The 18,747-nt window shown below is 57.1% G+C and overlaps 1 protein-coding gene across 1 annotated transcript; it reads right to left on the bottom strand.

The window, feature by feature from the left end:
* Window positions 1-44: 44 nt before the first annotated feature.
* On the bottom strand, window positions 45-9,312 carry OPLAH (5-oxoprolinase, ATP-hydrolysing). Its single transcript, XM_069466777.1, has 27 exons — window positions 9,118-9,312; window positions 8,668-8,891; window positions 8,401-8,592; window positions 7,804-7,903; window positions 7,595-7,718; window positions 7,322-7,517; window positions 7,075-7,240; window positions 6,837-6,975; window positions 6,684-6,751; window positions 6,282-6,547; window positions 6,063-6,175; window positions 5,798-5,968; window positions 5,506-5,643; window positions 5,276-5,414; window positions 5,026-5,138; window positions 4,701-4,852; window positions 4,070-4,230; window positions 3,886-3,987; window positions 3,635-3,809; window positions 2,018-2,202; window positions 1,768-1,914; window positions 1,543-1,677; window positions 1,226-1,375; window positions 977-1,134; window positions 729-889; window positions 492-589; window positions 45-255 (listed from the first exon to the last, which is right to left on the bottom strand). Exons 2-27 carry the CDS (start codon window positions 8,836-8,838, stop codon window positions 109-111), a joined length of 3,867 nt encoding a protein of 1,288 aa, XP_069322878.1. The 5' UTR covers window positions 8,839-8,891; window positions 9,118-9,312; the 3' UTR covers window positions 45-108.
* Window positions 9,313-18,747: the final 9,435 nt, after the last annotated feature.

Below are 18,747 nucleotides of genomic sequence, written 5' to 3'. Positions count from 1 at the left end.
GAAGACAGGCGCAGGCCGACACAAACAGCACAACGCAGAGCTGGAACTTGGCCCGGTAGCCGCGCCCTGAGAACCAGGCGACTGAACAGATCTTTATTGTGGAGGACCTCACACAGCCTCCTGGGCCCGGCGGTAATCATAGACGCTGCCACGCTCCGGGAAGGCCAGGGGTTGCGGGGGCGACCCCGGCGGTGGGGCGGGGTCCTCTGGGTCCCCGTAACCCCCGCCACCAGGCGTGTGGAGGCAGAATACATCCTGAAGAGCGGAGGAGCAGGTTCAGCGCAGGCGTGCCCCCCCCCCCCCCCCCCCCCCCCCCCCCCCCCCCCCCCCCGTCTCTGGCTGCAGCCCTCTCCCCGTACCCCGGCCCAGAATGCGCCCCTCCCTTCCGGAGTCAAATTAACTCTGTCTCTGGTTATTTTTACAACTCTGTTTACCCTCTGTGGAATGGGGCTGACGAGGGGAGGTGGGAACAGGACAGGCTGCAACCTTACCCCGGGGTACACGGGCACCGACGTCTTCCCACCCAGATTCATCGCCCGGCCATCCTTACGGATCAGCAGGTTTAGGCCACGGGCACCAGGCTCACCCCCTGTGGGGAGAGGCCACGTGCCAGGTGTCCAGGGAGGCCAGGAAGAGAGACCCGGCTGGGAAGATAGGACATAAGGGGAGGCCTAGCAGGGCGGGGAAGGGGGCACATCAGGCCTAAAGGGGCTTAGGAGGCCACCCACCGTGGAGGCCATAGGGCCGGAAGGCGCGGCGCTCGGTCAGCACCGACAGCAGAGCCTCCTCGCGGAAAAGCAGCTCACGGATCACACCGTCACCACCCCGAAAGCGGCCTCGGCCCCCAGAGCCCGGCCTCAGCTCGAAGCGGCGCAGGATAACCGGGTACCTGGGCAGGCATGGGGTCAGCGCAGCCCCAGGCCCAGGCTCCAACTCCAGCCCGCTCCCCAGCCCCCAGCCGGCCTGCGCTGCTCACCGGCTCTCCAGGACTTCGGGGTCGGTGATGCGTGTGTTGGTCATGTGGCTGTGCACACCGCTGCGCCCGTGCCAGCCAGGGCCCGCGCCTGTGCCGCCCGCTACTGTCTCATAGTAGCCCATGTGGGCGTTGCCCAGGGTCACGTTGTTCATGCAGCCCTGTCCAGGACAAGTGGCTGCTGTGCTCCCCTCCCGCCTCCCCTCCCCGCCCAGCAGGCCCCAGAACTGCACCCACCATGCCCCGCCACACCTGGGAAGCTGCGCAGGCTCCAAAAGCCTTCAGGATAACGTCTACCACGCGCTGCGACGTGAGCACGTTGCCACCCACCACCGCCGCCTCGGCGGAGGGGTCCAGGATGGAGCCTCTGGGAATCACGACCCGAACCGGTGCCAGGCAGCCCTGTGCATGGGTGGGGGCAACTGGGGGTGGGCCTCTCAGGCTCCAGGAGAAACACACCCCCCAGCACCCCTGGGATCAGTCTGGAGTTGGGCTGACCAACTCTCAGGCACACTCAGGGTTACCTCGCACTCGGTGGGGCACCCCCTCACGCACACACCCCCACAGACCTGGTTGAGTGGGATGTCCCGGCCTACTAGGCAGCGTAGGCAGTAGATGAGGGCAGACAGCGTTATGGCCCGAGGTGCATTGAGGTTGCCAAATACTTCGGGCCCAGTGCTGCTGAAGTCAAACACGGCGCTGCCCTGCTCATCCAAGAGGAAGGAAGAGGACGTCAGCAGGTGGGCGGCCATGCCCCTCACTCCCAAGTGGATGCACTCCCCAGGCAGCCTGACCTGACTCGGGTTGATTTGCACGCGGAGGCGGATGGGAGAACCATCGTCCATGTGGTCCTCTGCAGACACCTCCAGGGGCAGGCCCCGGGCCTGCCGGGAACTTCCAAAGGTCCTCAGCATGTCACGAACTGCCAATTCAGCGTTTGCCTAGCAGGAAGGAGGTTCAGCAGCAGTCATGTCACCTTCAGGGTGGCCCAGCTGCCTAGGGGCAGGCACAGTGCTTCCCCCCAACTCATGCACCCAGGCCCACCTGAATATGGCCCATGTAAGCCTGCACCACATCCAGGCCATACTGCCCGATGAGCTCCCCCACCAACTGGATGCCCTTCTGGTTGGCTGCCACCTGGGCACGAAGATCTGACAGGTTGTCATGCAGATTCCTGGTTCCACTACAGCTAGGGATCTTGCCTGGCGCCCGCAGAGCCTCAGTAACCGCTGGATGGACAGGGTCACCACTGAGCCCCTCTCCAAGCTTGGAGGTTGCCTGGTGCCCTATTCCACACCCCCTGCACTCCCACTGGGCACTGGGGGCCCCCACGTTGGCCCTTCACTGGCTCTCTACCGCCCTTGCTGACTCCTGTAGTACCCTAAAGACCCCAGCCTCCACCCTTCTCCCACCACAGCCCAGCACCCCAGGGCACCCTAGGTTTGGGCAAGCAGCTTTGCTAATGACCTCACTGGAGCTGGAGGTGCCTGGAGTGGGGGGCAGTTTCATCCCTCAGCAAACTCTGCTCCCTCCTTCATCCCTTCCACCTTCTCTGCCCACTCCCCTTGACCCTCCCCCACTTGCCTGCCCTCAGCCCTGCCAGCTGCCCCAGCCAAGTGCCTTCAAAGAACATCAAGGTGCACCTGTCAGTGCCATCTGCACCCCTCCCCCAGGTTTCCCAGGTCTGGACAAGGTCTCCAGCCCCTGGCAAGCAGCGAGGCCTGGACCCAGAACCACTCCCCACCTTGGGAAAGCCCCTCCACCCTGGAGTCTGGGTGAGGGTCCTTTCTGAGGCACCCTAGCCCCGGCCTCTGCCATGTGTCTGCACATGTCCCTCCATGACCCTTGCCCCTGCCCCAGTTCACAATGACCAAGGGACCAGCCAGGCCTGGACATCCTACTTGTGTCCCCAGCGCCCAGAGCAGCCTGTGGCTCTGTTACCCTCACCCTGGCCACGGCTCCTCCCTTCACTCCAGATGCTTCCCTGGGCTCCCTGTCCCACCTGCCCTGTGCCAGAGCTCCACCCTCCAACTGTCCGACTCAACCTCTCCCACCTCCCCTATATTCCATCAAACACTTGCCCCCACCTCCACAACAGCCCTGCCTTCTGCCTAGCTCAAGGCTCAGCATCACTTGGGGCAATGCAGCTGCTCCTACCCCACTGACCCCGCCCCACCACGGGGCCACTCAGGACCCCCGCCCCCCGTCCTCTCTGCACCTGGGTATATAGGCAGACCAGCGTGGGCCCAGCTGAAAGCCCTTCACAGCCGCCCCAGTGACTCACACCCAGGCTCAAAAAACTCTCCAGGAGCCTGCAGCCCCTGACCCTGGCCCCGCTGTTTCTCCAAGGCCCCCACCCAGCATAGACAGCACACACCAGGAGCCACTGCCTACCTTCAAACAGTTCCTCCCCCTTCAGCAGCCTGACCCTGGGTGTCCTGGCCAACTCTCCACGCTCAAAACCACCTCCCAGGAGGCCTTCCTGGGCCCAGGCAGAATTTTTCTCAGCTCCTGCGATCATCTCAGAGAGGTGATCTGCATCCACCCCCTGGGGTCACCACCTATCTCCATCCCCTGGTCCAGCCCCTCCTGGTTGCCAGCAGTAGCCACATGTCCCAGCATGCTGAATGCCACCCCAGCCCCACTCCTACTCCCACTCACCCTCCTCCTGGAAGACACCCCCCTGGACAAGTTTGAAAGACAGGAAGACAGCCCCCTCCTGCTGCAGTGAGGTGGAGTGGGGGGGCATGGAGCCCGGGGTAATGCCCCCAATGTCTGCGTGGTGCCCTCGGCTGGCCACGTAGAACACAGGCCGTGTCTGACCTGGCCAAAACACCTGTGGGGTGGAGAACAATGATCAGCTGTACTGGCCGCCCCTGCCCCACCAAAGGTTGCCAGGCAGTACCCCTCACCGGGGTGATGACAGTCAGATCTGGAAGATGGCTGCCCCCTGCGCTGGGGTGGTTACTCAGCAATACATCACCAGGGTGGAGGTCAGCCCCCAAGTGCTGGATCTGAAACAAGGGGACAGGTGCAGAGCAGGGAAGGGGGAGTGGGGCATGGGTAGGTGGAGAGCAGGGGAGGGGCTCACCACACCTGGAACTGCACAGTCTCCTGCATGGCACCAAGGTGCACAGGGATGTGGGGAGCATTGGAGACCAGGCCCCCATCAGGCCCAAAGAGGGCACAGGAGAAGTCAAGGCGCTCCTTGATGTTGGTGGAGATGGCTGTGCGCTGCAGGATACGGCCCATCTGCTCTGGGGACACAGAGTGACCAGGCACATGCTGGCACCATCCACCCACAGCATGGTCCAAGGAAAGGGAGGAACAGGACCCACCAGGGTCAAGGCCTCCCTAGCTCAAACCCAGGACTCAGTAACTTTTCCTGTGCCCTGGGAAGACCAAGGTGGTGGTCTGCCCACCAGGGCACAGTGAGGCTATAGCCAGACCATGTCCTGGCCTGTGTGAAGGGCACCACCTTCTTCCCAGCCCTGCTTGGAGTTACCAGCAAGAACCTGGTACCTCCCCTAGACCCTGTGCTTTTTGCCGTGGGCATGCTTTCCTTCTGTACACCCCTACCAGCCACCACACATGAGAAGGCCAGTGCTGTCGGCCATGCTGCCTGTCAGCCATGCCGTCTGTGCCTACCTCTGTACCATTTGCAGAACTCCTGTACCCTACCCCACAGGGAGCCAGGGCTGTGGGGAGGATGGCAGCAGCCACTCACCAGCAATGCTCATGAAACGGTGCGAGAAGATGGACAGCTGGATGGGGTCAACCTGAGTGCCTACTGCACTGGAGGCTTCGGCCCCCACAGAGATGCGGATGTCACCTGTCTCAGTCACCTCTGCCTGACAACCTGGCTCCACCAGGATAGTGCTGGGGGCAGGGAGAACAGAGAGGCTGCAAAGTACCAGGCAGAGCCCCCCAACCAGGGGCCCCACAGCCCCAAGCCAGTGATGGGACACACAGAGTCCCTCAGACCCCTACAGCCAGAAAATCCCCTACTAGGGGCCCCAGTCCCGCCTCCATTGTAGCTAGCCTTGGCCCACCTGTTGCTGTCGATGATGAGGCAGGGCCCCTGGAGCTTGTGCCCATAGCCAAGCTCTCCCAACAGGTACACAGGGGTTTCCTGGTAGCCCCCCTCAAAGTAGCACTGGGTCATCTGTGGAGAGTGTAGGGTGAGTACAGCCTCTCAGTCCAGCACTCTCCCAAGGCTTCTCAACAGGGCACGGTCACCCCACCAATACCTATTCCCACATCCCATGGCTGTGGGAGGGCTGGCATGGCAGGACCACCAACCTTGTCTACCCGGGGAGGCCCGGTCTGGACTTTAGGGGTGTCCTCAAGGCGAAGCCTGCTGTGACCGGTGCCCCTCACCCTCACATCGTCCACCACCACCGGCCGCTCAGGGATGACAAAGCCAAACTCCCTCATGTACCTGCCACCCCCGGCACAAGGGAACCATCAGGGCAAGGTGGCCAGACTGGCTGGCCACCCACCAGGGCCCCCAGGATAAAAAGCTCATATACCTCTCCACGAAGGCTGCCCCGAAGTCGCCAGCCCGGGGTGAGCGGGCTGTGGCTGGGTGCTGGTGGGCAGATACCATCAGGGCACAATCCGTGCCCTGGTATCGCAGGTGCAGGAAGCTCTCAGTGCTGATCTGGGACCTGGGGTAGGTGGGTGGATGCGGCACTCACACAGAGCCTGCTGGCCTGTCCCCCACCCAGCCAGCACCCCACAAGGACACCTGTCCTGCCTTCTCCAGCACTTGGAGTCCAGGAGCCCCTTCTGACCATTGCCCTGAGAGCCCTGGGAGCCCACCTGGAGAAGCCCTGGGCCCGTAGGGCATCCACGCACTGCTCCTCCAGGCGGTTCAACCTCTGGTCCAGCTGCACGAAGGTCTCAGGTGTATAGGACAGGGCACAGGGCTCCTGTGCCTCGTGTACCACGTCTGCCAGGGCCAGCCCCAGCGCCGACAGCAGCCCACTATGCCTGCAGGGACAGGGGCGTGGTAATAGGGGCACTTCCCAAATCTGGCTCCCCAGCCCAGAGCACACACACACCAATGCAACACACCCAGACCTACCTGTGGATATGCACTGTGTCCATTCCCAGGGCCCGAGCAATGGCACAAGCATGCTGCCCACCAGCTCCCCCAAAGCAGGCCAGCACATGGGCTGAGGGGTCATGGCCTCGTGCCTGGGGAGCCAGAAGGGGTCAGTGGTCTCTCCTACCCTGCCCTCCTACCCTGTACCTTTCCTCGGGGCAGGAAGCAGGGCTGGAAGATGAGCAGAAGTGGACGTACCTGCGTGAGTGCACGGATGGGCCGGCACATGGCCTCGTTGGCCACACGCACAAACCCCATGGCCACCTCCTCCAGGCTCAGCGGGGAGGCCGGGCAGGGTCCGTTGGTCAGGAAGCTGTTGACCTCAGTGGCCACAGCCTCCAGGGCCTTGCGGGAGGCCTTTGGGGATAGTGGCTGGTCCTCTCCCGGCCCAAAAATGCAGGGGAAAGAGGCAGGCAGCAGGCGACCCAGGACCAGATTAGCATCCGTCACTGTCGCAGGGCCCCCTGGGAGGTGGGCATGGAGTGGGGTTTGGAGCTGGAGGCTGGGGACCAGGAGTGGGCAGCCAGGATGAGGCTGAAGGGAAGGGCTGGGGGCAGCAGGAGGAGAGAGAGGCCTGGCCGGGCAGATACTGGCTCTTACCTTTGCGATAGCAAGCAGGGCCTGGGTGAGCTCCTGCTGACTCAGGCCCAACCACAAAGAGGCCAGACCTTGAGAAAGGGAAGACTGGAATTGGAGGTGGGGAGGGAGGCAGGGCTGGGGGTCCCCACCCAAGAGGTGGTGGGGGTGGCTGACCTGAAGAAGAGACGGGACCCTCCCCCAGCTGCCACTGTGTTGATGTCCAGCTGAGGGGCCTGGAGGGTGACACCAGCTGTGCTGGCCTCAAAGACATGTTCAAATTCCCCAGCATAGCGGCTCACATCTGTGGATGTGCCTGGAGGGATGGTGCTGGGAGTCACTTGAAGATCTAGAAGCCCAGCTTTGCTCAGCCTGGCAGCTGAGCCTCCCCCAGACTGCCCCTGAACCCTCATACCTCCCATGTCAAAGCCGATGACAGGTTGGCCGCCCTCCAGCTGGTAGGTGGTGGCTGAGTAGCCAACAACACCACCAGCGGGGCCTGAGAGCACAGCACGGGAGCCACTGAAGGTGTCCATGGGCACCAGGCCGCCATCAGAGCGCATGAACAGCACCTGCACATCCTGTGAACCAGCGGCAGGTGGCAGTGAAGGGCCGGGCAGGCACAGGGCAGGGGCCAGGTATGGGCAGCCAAGGGGCCTCACCTTGAGCTGGCCCTGGAAGCCTCGGCGGAAGCCCTGCACATAGCGCTGGATGGTGGGCGTAAGGTAGGCGTCGGCACAGGCCGTATGCCCCCGAGGAACGATGCGCACCATGGGCATGGCCTCCGAGGACAGGGACACATGAGTGAAGCCCAGTTCCCGGGCCAGTGCACCCACCTGCTGCTCGTGCTGGGTCCACCTATGACGAGAACCTGTGGTGCTGCAGTGCCCACTGAGGCCCACCCCCCCCACCTGCCACCAGAGGTTCTCACTCACGTGTACGAGTGCATGAGCACCACAGCCAGGCTGCGGATGCCTCGAGATAGGAGCCCCTCCAGCTTCCCACGCAGGGCCCCCAGGTCCACTGGCCTCTGCACTTCCAGCAGGTCCCCTGTGCGGCCTGCCAGAAATCTCATCACAGCACAGTCAAAGGCCACCAGGGTCTGCCAGCCCCCACATCCTATACCTGCCACCCACACCCGCACCTTTGACGGGCGTCCCGGCGCCTGGCTCCCCTCGGTACAGCACCACGCGCTCATCTACCTCCAGCACTTCCTCATACAGCAGCTCAGGCATGGGCACGGCCTGGGGGTGGGCAGAGGCTCAAAGGAGGCCCAGGCCTGAGGGTCCTTGGTAGGATCCTGTGTGGGTGGGCAGGGCAGGCGAGGGGATGTGTCCCAGCAGGCCAGTCCACAGGCCCAGGAGACACAGTCAGACTGGGCGGTCCTGGCAAGGCCCAGCCAGCCATAGGCTCTCTGCCCCCAGGCAACTGAGTACAGCCAACTGGCCCGCCCCAACAGGGGCAGCTTCTTCCCAGAATCCAGCAGTGGGGGCAGGGCTCCTGCCTTTCCCTCAGCCTGAATAGGGCTGGCTTGGGCTGCCCCACACCAGAGTCCAGGATAGGGTATGTTGACAGGTAGGAACAGGGTATGTGTGCCCAAAGGGCTGGGAGGACTCTGCTTGTTAGTGGGTGCCCTGGGGCCACCACTAACGCTTCCAACTGCCTACCCCATGGGGTCACGGCTCCCCTGGAGATGTGTGAGCCATACAACCTGGCCCCCTGCTGGCATGGAGGAGCTCACCAGGTCAAAGAGGTCTTCACGGGCCTGGGTGCCAATATGCAGCAGGTCTCGGAAGCCGCGTGTCACCAGCAGTGCCACCCGTTCCCCCCGCCGCTCCAGCAGTGCATTGGTGGCCACTGTAGTCCCCATGCGGATGCTAGCAATGCGGCTGGTGTCCAGTGGCCGGTCCCGGGGCAGCGGCATGCCCCCCTCCTGGGGACCGCATGGTCAGTGTCAGGCTTCTGGCCATGGGTCCCTCCCCACTCCACCCACTCTGCCCCAGCCCACCTGCTCCAGGATGCGGCGGATGCCCTCAGTAGGTGCATCTGCATAGTTAGCAGGGTCCTCTGAGAGCAGTTTCAGGACCCGCACGTGCCCACCGGGGCACTGAGCAAAGACGTCTGTGAAGGTGCCTCCACGGTCGATGGCAAAGTGGAAGCGCCCCTCTGGGCTGCCCATGATGGTGGGGCCGGTGCCCAGTAGTGGCTCTTCAGCTGGTAGCCCTGGGAGAACTGGACAGAGGTGGGGGTCAGCCTGGAGGCACTGGCAGTGGGGCTGATCCCTGAACAGGGTGAGATCAGGGAAGGGGGCTTCCCAGTCCAGGAGGGGTCCTGGAGGAGAGACCCACGGGCACGACTCTGGGCAGAGCCAGAGCTGCAGGACTGATTGAGAGGGTGGCCTGAGTCAGAGCCAGAGCTAGAGAGGCCGTTCAGCCCGCCGGTCCCCCCAACCCCTTACCCACTTCTCAGTGTTCTTGGGCTGCGGAAGAAACCTGGGAGCAGGCGCTTCGGAGGCGGAGGCGCCGCTGGACTCTAGAGCCGGCTGGCGGTCCCGGCTCCTCGAGCACGAAGAGGAGCACGAAGAGGGTCGGGGTTGGCAGGCAAGGGAGCCGCACTTCCCGCTTGGCTAGACCTTGGGACGGCCCCCGTTGGCCAAAGGATGAGGCGGAGCCTGTGCCACAACGGGACGGGGCGTGTGGCCGGGGCGGAGAGGGGGCGGTGGCGCAGGGAGGGAAAGGCAGGGGAGGGGAAGGCGGCGCAGGCAAGGGAGGGGCGGACACCCGGCGAGGCGCCCACCTGACCCGCGGGCTGGGCTCCAGGCAGCTCCCGGGCTCTTGCAGCTCCCGGCCCTTCCTACCTGCGCCGGCGCGCCTTGGGGAGGGGCCTGTAGGCCCGCCCGGCACAACCCGGCCCTGCCCTCGCGGTTGCGTCAGTCCTGGGCCGCCCCGAACGGTGCAAGCCCGGCGGCCCGCGGCCCGGCTCAAGGGCACCTTGGCGCTGCTGGCCGCGGCCCGAGCTGGCCGAGCATGGGCGTCCTCAAAGGCTGCCCTGGCTGGTGTCCTCCGTGCGACGGGGGAGTAAGGGCGGAAGGGAGACGAAAGGAGACGTCGTTAGAAGGAACTGGCCCACAGCACACGGACACAGGAGATCTGGTTGATTCAGGGCAATCCAGGCTCCGAGGCATCCGCCTTATGCCCTCTGATCTTCTCCCCGGCCCCTCCACCAGCCCAGGCTCTCGGCCTCCTCCGTGGGCTGCCCCTGTGTGGCCCCTCCCTGGGCCTCTGTTCCTCCAGCCTTTCTAGGGCCAAGGGCAGGGACTCCAGCTCCCCAGTAGACAGGATCTGGCCCAGGATCAGGCACATGGGACCCACTGCCCCAGGAATAGGCTGCTGCCATGTCTGTGTGACTAGCCGCTGAATGGCAGGTGCCCTCCATTGTGCTGCCCCCAGACGCCTGATCCGTGGATCTCCCTTCTACCTCTATGCCTACACCCGGCCAGGGCCTAGACCATCACACCACTGCCCGACTGCAGGAGCCCCACCCCAACTGCTCTGCTCACAACCCCATTCAATTCAGGACACACACACACCCCCACAGGCCTCTGCAGCCTCCCAATGGGGCCAGCCCACTCACACCCCCAAGCTCCTGGGTGCTGCCCCTCTCTATTCCAATCCCAATATCTTCTCTGGCCTGGCTTTTAGCCCAGGGTGCACCAGAGAGGATTTCACAACCTTCTGCACAACAGCCACCACCACCTGCTGCCCACCTCTCCTATGCCAGGGCCGCAAACCCTCTCACTGCCCATGAGCATCACCTTAGCCACCCCACTTTCCCAGCCCCCCTGCCCCTGCCAGCTCCTTGTCTTCATCTGTCCCTGAATGTCAGCGCCCCAGCTGTTCCAGTATGTCTGCCCTGGGGTAATGTCTGTCTCTGGCAGGGACCAGGCCTGTGAGAATCGCCCACCTCCTGTCTCTCCCTGCATCCAGACACTTCCCCAAGCAAGGGGCCCATTGCATCAAGATCCAGGTCACCTCCCAGCATGCCTGTTCCAGGGGCAGCTCCCCCTCCAGCACTCAGGTCAAACCCTTTGAGCTGCCCTCAAGACCCTCTCTCTCACACCCCATGCCCAATCTGCCACAAGTCCTGTTACTTTCACCTTCAAAATATATATCCATCTCTGCATGTCAAGGTGTCATTTTAGAAAAAAGACGAAATATATATCCAGAGCCCGATATTTTTCATACTTCCACCCTGACCAGGCTTCTGTCCCTTCTCTCCAGGAGTGGGACTGTCCCCATTCCTCCCCACCACCCCTATATCAGTCCAGGGAGCCCAGAGAGCACAGGGCCAGGGGACAGAGTCTGCCCTCGGGCTCCCTCTAACTGTGAGGCCCTCCTGGTCCTTTTCTGCCCTTTATTGCAGCAGCAGCGCTGGCCTCATCACTGTGCTTCAGGCACACCCAACCTGCCGCCACCTCAGGGTCTTTGCACAGACTATTTCCTTGGCCTGCAAAGCCGCATTTCAGCCTCATGGCTCCCTCACTTGGCTCCAGCTCTGTTTAGATGTCACCTTCTCCCTGCTGTGCTTCCTAAAAGAGCCCCACCATGCCCCCTTGCCCTTTCCTTTGCTCTGAGATCCTCGAGATCGCCACAGCACTAGTCAGCACCTGGCCCGGCACAGCTCCATGGGGGCAGGGCTTCTGCCTGGCTTCTCACTGTCTTGGCACAAGCTGAATGAGTGTACCCTTATGGGCCTCTGAGAAGAGCTCCTACCACTGCTCACCTCTGTCAGCATCCTTGAATTTGATTGTTCTTCGCCTGGGCAGCCGGGGACTGGCAGTGACCTCAGCCAGGAACCCGGAGCCGCAGAAGCCCAGGCTACTGCCCCGGTTCCTGAGCACCAGCTTCAGCTCTTGGTTCTCCTGGATGAGCTGCACAAGCCGCCGCAGTTCCTCATTCTCCTGTGCCAGCCGCTGGATTTCCTGCCGCAGGCCCTCATAGCTGCTGAGGAGGGACATGCCCAGCAGCCAGGGGCAGCAGCTGGCCAGCGGCCAGCGGGCTGGCCGGGGACAGCAGATCCTGCCATTATGAGGTCAGTGGCTGCCCCTGCCCCCATGTCTTGGCCACATTCCAGGACTTCAGGATCAGTGCCCAGCTGTTCTGACCACCTATGGTGGGGCTCACCTAACCTCTGATCTCTGGCCCCTGAAGGCCAAATGACCACTAGATGCCCAGACCTGCCCCAGGCCTCTGGGTCCCTCCAGAAATCCCCTCCTGGAAGATGGAAGCTTCTTTGTCCCAGGCCCGCTCAGGTGTGTTATGAGGGGAGAGGGAGGGGATCCAGACATCCCCACCTGCCCACCTCGCTGCCACTGGCCACCAGCTGTAGCTTCCCAGTCTGCCTGTGCCAGGACATGAGTCTGGGCACCTGGGCATGATATCTGGGCAGTCACAGTTGACATGGCATCTAAGGGGTCAGGGAGGACGGGTGCATAAGCTGCCCTGCAGGAAGGGAGCATTTCTGGCCCAGCAACAGCAGGAGCTGGACAGAGGTGACCAGGGCAGGTCAGCACTGCATGGGTGTGGGTGTGCCAATGAGCACATTAGGACAGCATGGGATGGGGCTGCAGGCAAAAAGATGGACCAGGCAGTCCATCTCAAGTGCCACCTCAAGGCAGGCTGGGCTTGTTGCAGGGGTGGCAGGGCCACAGCATTGTCACTTGGAGGGTGCAGCAGGCTTGCAGGTGCCCTGGAGGAGGAACCATATAGGGGCCACAGCCTGGTGGCTAATCACCTGGGCCTAAGGATGGGATTCCCCAGGGACAGGCGAGCTACCCCCAAGGGTGACAGTGGGCTGCGTTTTAGATCATATAAAGGACTTTTTTCTTTTATCTAATTTGTGTTTTAAAGGACACTTCTCTGCAGTCAGTTTGATTTTGTGGCCTTTTTTTACAAGGCCTTTTTTTGTGAGAGAAGTTCTTACTCTGTTGCCCAGGCCAATGGACAGTGACGTCATCATGTTAATAGCTCATTGCAGCCTCAAACTCCTGAGCTCAAGTGATCCTTCTGCCTCAGCCTCCTGAGTGGCTGGGACTACAGTTGGGCACCACCACACTTGGCTCATTTTTCGATTTTTGTAGAGATGGGGTCTCGTTCTTGCTCAGGCTGGTCTCAAACCCCTGGCCTCAAGCAATATTCCTGCCTCAGCCTCCCAAAGTGCTAGGATTATAGGCGTGAGCCACTGTGCCCACCCAAAATGTCCAGTTTTCAACAAAAAATGATGAGACATACAAGGAAACAGGATAATATACCTCTTTAAAAAATTCTTTATTGATAATAATATGTATACATATTTATGAGGTACATAGGTAGGACATTTTGTTACATGGGTAGAATCTGTAATGATCAGGTCAGGGTATTTGGGGTATCCATCCCGAGCATTTATCATCCACCTTGAGCATTTATCATTTCTATGTGTTGGGAACATTTCAAGTCCTCTCTTTCAGCTATTTTAAAATATACAATACATTGTTGCTAACTATAGTCACCCTATTCCCCTATTGATATTAGAATTTATTCCTTCTGTCTACCCGTGTGTTTGTACCCATTAACCAACCTCTCTTCATCCCCACCCTTTCCAGCTCTGGTAACAATCATTCCACTCTCTATCTCCATGAGATCAACTCTTTTAGCTCCCACACATGAGTAAGAACATGCACTATTTGTCTTCCTGTGCCTGGCTTATATAACTCAACATAATGATCTCCAGTTTCATCCCTGTGGCCGCAAATGATAGGATTTCATTCTTTTTTGTGGTGGACTAGTATTCCATTGTGTAAATATACCACATTTCTTTATCCATTCATCTGTTGATGGACACTTGGGTTGATTCCATATCTTTGCTATCGTGCATAGTGCTGCAGTGAAAATGGAGGTGCAGGTGTCCCTCCGTATTGATTTCAGGAGAGTGAGCAGGCAGTGGTAACTGCCTAGAAGGGGCCAGATTCTGGACTTTGCAGGCAACGATGGCACAACTTTGCTTATACAAAGGCCTATGAACAGAGTGGCCATGGTCGCTGGGATGGTGGCTTTGTGTGGTCCACCTGCTGCTGCCAAATGCCCAATATGTAGCAGCAATGACCAGCATCCTCAGGTCCCTCTTCCCTGGAGTGGGCAGTCATTTGTTCTTCTCAGAACCGGCACCTACTCTGGACACAACTATGCCCTTCCTGCCTGTAGTTCCTCTGCCAGTACCTACCTCCCAGCCATCCCAAATGCCCTCGTTCCCACTGGGTGGCATTGCACACCAAGGACCCATCCCAGACCCTAGGACCTCTGGTAATGAGCTCACAACATTGGGACTTCCTGGTCTTCCGAAATTCCCCGTCAGCCTGAGGACAGGGTGGTGCTGTCTGTTGAAGGCCCAGCCACGCTGCCAGCTGGATGTCATCCCCTTCTGGGTGGGACACTGCTGGAATGCATCTGTGTTACCCTAAGGAGTCGGGGCTCTAGGGACAGATTCACCATGAAGCCATGAGGGTCTCCTCCAGTCCCTCACCCCAGCAATATTATTTGTGTATTTATTAAGGAAAGTTTGCAAACATAAAATATTTTAACCACAGTGAGTTAAGACTGTCTCGTCCCACTACGACCTGCTCTGCTTCGTGGAGCTGGAGAAGACATGTGGGACCCAGCTCTGAGTAGGTTGAGTTGAGGGGACATTTAGTTTGGGTTTAATTAGAATAGTCACTTCCTGATATATCTATGCTATTGCAAGTGATTCTGGGGTAGAAATGGCTTCCAGAAACACACCCACCTCCTCCGCCACATGTGATGACAGCACAAGCTAGCGAAATTGGCTAACAAGGGTCATCAGCTCAATGAGTGTCTAAGATTAGTCACAAGCAAGAAAACCCAAAAGCCCTGAAATCTTATGGCTCATATGTGGAAGAAATTTGATAGAGGTTTCCTAAAATTTAACAACAATCCTAAAAATGTACATGATATTACCCAAAGGAGCTGTTACCTGATAGCAACTTATCTAACCTATAAATAATAAAAGTAAATTTTGATAAAACATGTCAGAGGAGAGACTGAATTATTTTCTCTCTATATATAGAAGGTGGCATCATAAAGGATTGTCACCTTAAAAGGCCATTGGAATATGCATCCAAAAAATGCAGGATAAACATGTTATAGTTAATTACATGCCAGGCAGTTAATTAACATTATATTAATATTACATTGGTTTTCTGTATTTTGTGATGTTTGTATTTGTCAACCTTAAAATTTTTGTTACATGAGGTTTCTTTTCTCACTCTATTCACCTAATGTGTGACATATAATTTTGTCTTCTATTTCTTTTTTTTTTTTTTCTTTTTTTCTTTTTGAGACAGAGTCTCACTCTGTTGCCCGGGCTAGAGTGCCATGGCGTCAGCCTAGCTCACAGCAACCTCAAACTCCTGAGCTCAAGCGATCCTACTGCCTCAGCCTCCCGAGTAGCTGGGACTACAGGCATGCGCCACCATGCCTGGCTAATTTTTTCTCTATATATATTTTTTTAGCTGTACAAATCATTTCTTTCTATTTCTTTTTTTTTTTTTTAGTAGAGACAGGGTCTCGCTCTCAAACTGGTCAGGGCTGGTCTCAAACTCCTGACCTCGAGCAATCCTCCCGCCTCAGCCTCCCAGAGTGCTAGGATTACAGGTGTGAGCCACTGCACTGCGCCTGGCCTCTTCTATTTCTTTTCTTTTCTTTCTTTTTTTTTTTTTTTTTTTTTTGAGACAGAGTCTTGCTTTGTTGCCCGGGCTAGAGTGAGTGCCATGGCATCAGCCTAGCTCACAGCAACCTCAAACTCCTGGGCTTAAGTCTTCTATTTCTTAAAGAGGACCCTGGGCAGAGTAGAGTTAACACATCAGGCCTGAGACTGCTCTTCTTCAAAATGCAAACATTCTCCCTGGACTATTCATCAGAAACGAATATAAAAAATAAAAATTAAAAAAAAAAAAACGCAAGCTTGCAGAGTTGGCTGGTATCTGGGAACGCGGGTTTCAGAACAATTCCCACCATTCCCTGATAAGAGTGGCTCTCTTGGCCTAACTGTTTGTATAAACAAATATGGCTTATGCTGAACACCTGCTTTCCTCCTGGGAGTCTGGAATTTGGGTACATTCCTGGCAGAGGGTGCTTTTGTGACCAGCCCTCCCAAAAGTCCCCGGGGTTCTGAGTCTCGAAGGCAGCCTTTCATACACGTTGTCCTAATTTGTTGCTGGGGAATTAAGTGCCTGTGTGAGTCCACTGGGAGAAGACTCTGGAAGCACCTGGTTTTCTTTCGACTTTGTGCCTTTCCCTTTGCTGACTTTGATTTATGTATGTCTTCTGTGTAAAGTCCATACGCAGTGGGGCGGAGAAAGAATTCTCAGACAAAAGTTTAGGATTGACAGAAGCACAAAGTTTACTTACTCTCTCTCAAGGGCACAGTGCCAGAAAATAAAGAAAGGCGCCAGCACTGGGGCCAAATGACTCTGACTCTTTTTTTTTTTTTTCTTCTTTTTTTGAATTCTTTTTTTTTTTTTTTTAAATTCTTATTTCAGCATATTGTGGGGGCACAAAAGTTTAGGTTACGTATATTGCCCTTGCCTCCCCCACCCCCCAAGTCAGAACTTCAAACGTGTCCATCCCCTAGACAGTGCACATCGCACTCTTTATGTGTGTATACACCCATCCCCTCCCCTACCCACATCTGCCCAACACCCAATCAATGTTATTCCTAAATGTGCTCTTAGTTGATGATCAGTGAAACCAATCTGATGGTGAGTACATGTGGTGGTTATTTTTCCATTCTTGGGATACTTCACTTAGTAGAATGGGTTCCAACTCTCTCCAGGAAAATACAAGAGGTGCCATATCACCATTGTTTCTTATAGCTGAGTAGTACTCCATGGTATACATATACCACATTTTATTAATCCACTCATGTATTGATGGGCACTTGGGTTGTTTCCACATCTTCACAATTGTGAATTGTGCTGCTATAAACATTCGGGTGCAGATATCTTTGTTATAGAATGTCTTCTGTTCTTTTGGGTAGATGCCCAATAATGGGATTGCTGGATCACATGGTAGGTCTACTTGTATCTGTTTAAGGTATCTCCATATTGCTTTCCACAGAGGTTGCACTAGTTTGCAGGACTCTGACTCTTTATACAGGCAGGCTGGAAGGGAAGGGGGTTATGACTGTAGCCCAGTTAGCAGAAGACAGCTGAGAAACTGCTGTGTTGCCTTTTTCTGTTTCTCAGGTAGCAGATAACAGAAATTAGTTTCTTCTTTCCTCTTGATAGTGGGAGGCATTGGGTACTGTCTCTTCTTGAGGAAGCCGGGGAAGTTTGCACGCCTACTGTCAGCTCAGGAACTTCCTCAAGACTGTTTAAACAATACTCAAAAAACCTTTTCAAAGGCAGTGAATTTTTGATGCCAGTCCATCAGATAGTCTACCCTTTCTTTCACTCTCCTGGAGACACTTTCTCTTTTTTTCTCTTTTGGAATGTGAATCCACCAGCTCTGGTGAATGTTAATGAGGATTTAGACCTTTTGTCTTGCTCAGCTTCTTTTAATTCCTAGGCAAACATCTCTGTAGGAGAAATATTCAGGTTATACCCTTCGAGGCAGGGTTTGTGCTACTCTAAGTGGCTGCCAGTTAGGAATTTATGTTCTTGTTAGCAAGACCATTCTTTCACTCCACAAGAAATCTTAGCCAGGAGTACAACTATATACTCTTGAGTTCTCTGAGTCTCCCTAGCAAATCATTGATTCTGGGGCTGATCTTGGGGACCTTCAACACCACAGACCCCAAATTTATATAAGCATTAGACCTCTAAAACTTGGACCCACCCATGTGTGTGCCCTACAGCTAGAATACCAGGGTCAGAGAACCAAGGATAATGAAGTAGAAGTGGCCCCATATCCTAAACCTGAGATGCTGCCAGGTTAGAGGCCCCAGTTTCTGAAGGTGGGGACACTTCGGTGGGGGAGAGGCAGGCAGCTTAGGACTTCCACGTCAGTGAGAACTGTCAATAGACAACTACAACGACCCCAGCCCAATAAGAACAGGAACAGCAAGAGCTCAGACGACTGAGGGATCAAGGTCTGGGTCCCCCCACCAGTAAACAGCTCAGGCCAGTGAGGGTGGGGGAATCAAGGGTTGCCAGTGGCAGAGGATGGTGACCCATCATGGCGTTGGACCACCTGCAGCAGCAGGGCTGTGGCCTGCTCTCTAACTCTCGTGCCGTCTTTCAGATCACAACCACTTTGGAGGGAATACCGTGACTGCTGAACATGGGCCGCTGTAGCAGACTGTATCTTCCCAGCACACACAGCATTTCCAGCCCACCTGCTCTTCTTGCAGTGTAACATTGACACTCCCCCCACAGAGGAGTTGGGTCCCTGTCCCCTCCCCTTAAGCCTGGGCAGACTTTTATGACTGCCTTGACCCACAGAGTTTGGCAGGAGTCATCATGGTCATTCTGGGGCTAGGTCATGAAAGTGCCATGCACATGTTGTCCCTCTTGTTGTCTCGGGAGGCTGCCCTTGGAACCCAGCCACCATATGGTGAGGAAGCCCTGGCTGTGAGGAGAAGCCATGTGTAGGTGTGCTGCTTGACAATCCTGAGGTCCCACCAAGAGTCAGCATCAGCCACCAAAGACGTGAAGGAGAAGCCTTCAAGGTGGTGGTGGCGCCGGCCACCATCTGGCAACGACTGCAGGAAAAATCCTACGTGCAAACTGTCTGGCTGAGCCTAGGCAACCTCTAGAATTGCCAAGAGATAACAAAATAGAATAATTTTTGTTATTTGAGCCACTGAGGTTACATGGCAAGAGATAAACAGACACACAGTCTCTTTCTGGAAAGGATGAAGGAATCTGCATTCTCAGAGGCAAAAAAGAGGCCCAGTTGATTGCAGTGTAGGACTCAATGTAATGGGAGGGTACGAGAGGAACTGAGATATGCCAGGTGTGGGCCATGCTGGGACATGGGCCTGGTCCCCGCCCTAGGAGTCCTCAGTGCCTCTTCTTCTCTTGGTCAGTGTTGCA

This window comes from Eulemur rufifrons, chromosome 3 (genome assembly GCF_041146395.1).
Source record: "Eulemur rufifrons isolate Redbay chromosome 3, OSU_ERuf_1, whole genome shotgun sequence".
NCBI classification, from domain to species: domain Eukaryota; kingdom Metazoa; phylum Chordata; class Mammalia; order Primates; family Lemuridae; genus Eulemur; species Eulemur rufifrons.
Note: the sequence above shows the minus strand (reverse complement) of the source record. Positions and strands in the feature narration are given on the sequence as shown.

Coding starts and splice junctions, on each gene's coding strand:
- OPLAH (XM_069466777.1), bottom strand. CDS start 8,838: ATGGGCAGCCCAGAGGGGCGCTTCCACTTTGCCATCGACCGTGGAGGC. Junction 5,415..5,505: donor GGGGCAGCCTTCGTGGAGAG/GTATATGAGCTT, acceptor CGGGGGTGGCAG/GTACATGAGGGAGTTTGGCT. Junction 1,915..2,017: donor CTTACATGGGCCATATTCAG/GTGGGCCTGGGT, acceptor CCTTCCTGCTAG/GCAAACGCTGAATTGGCAGT.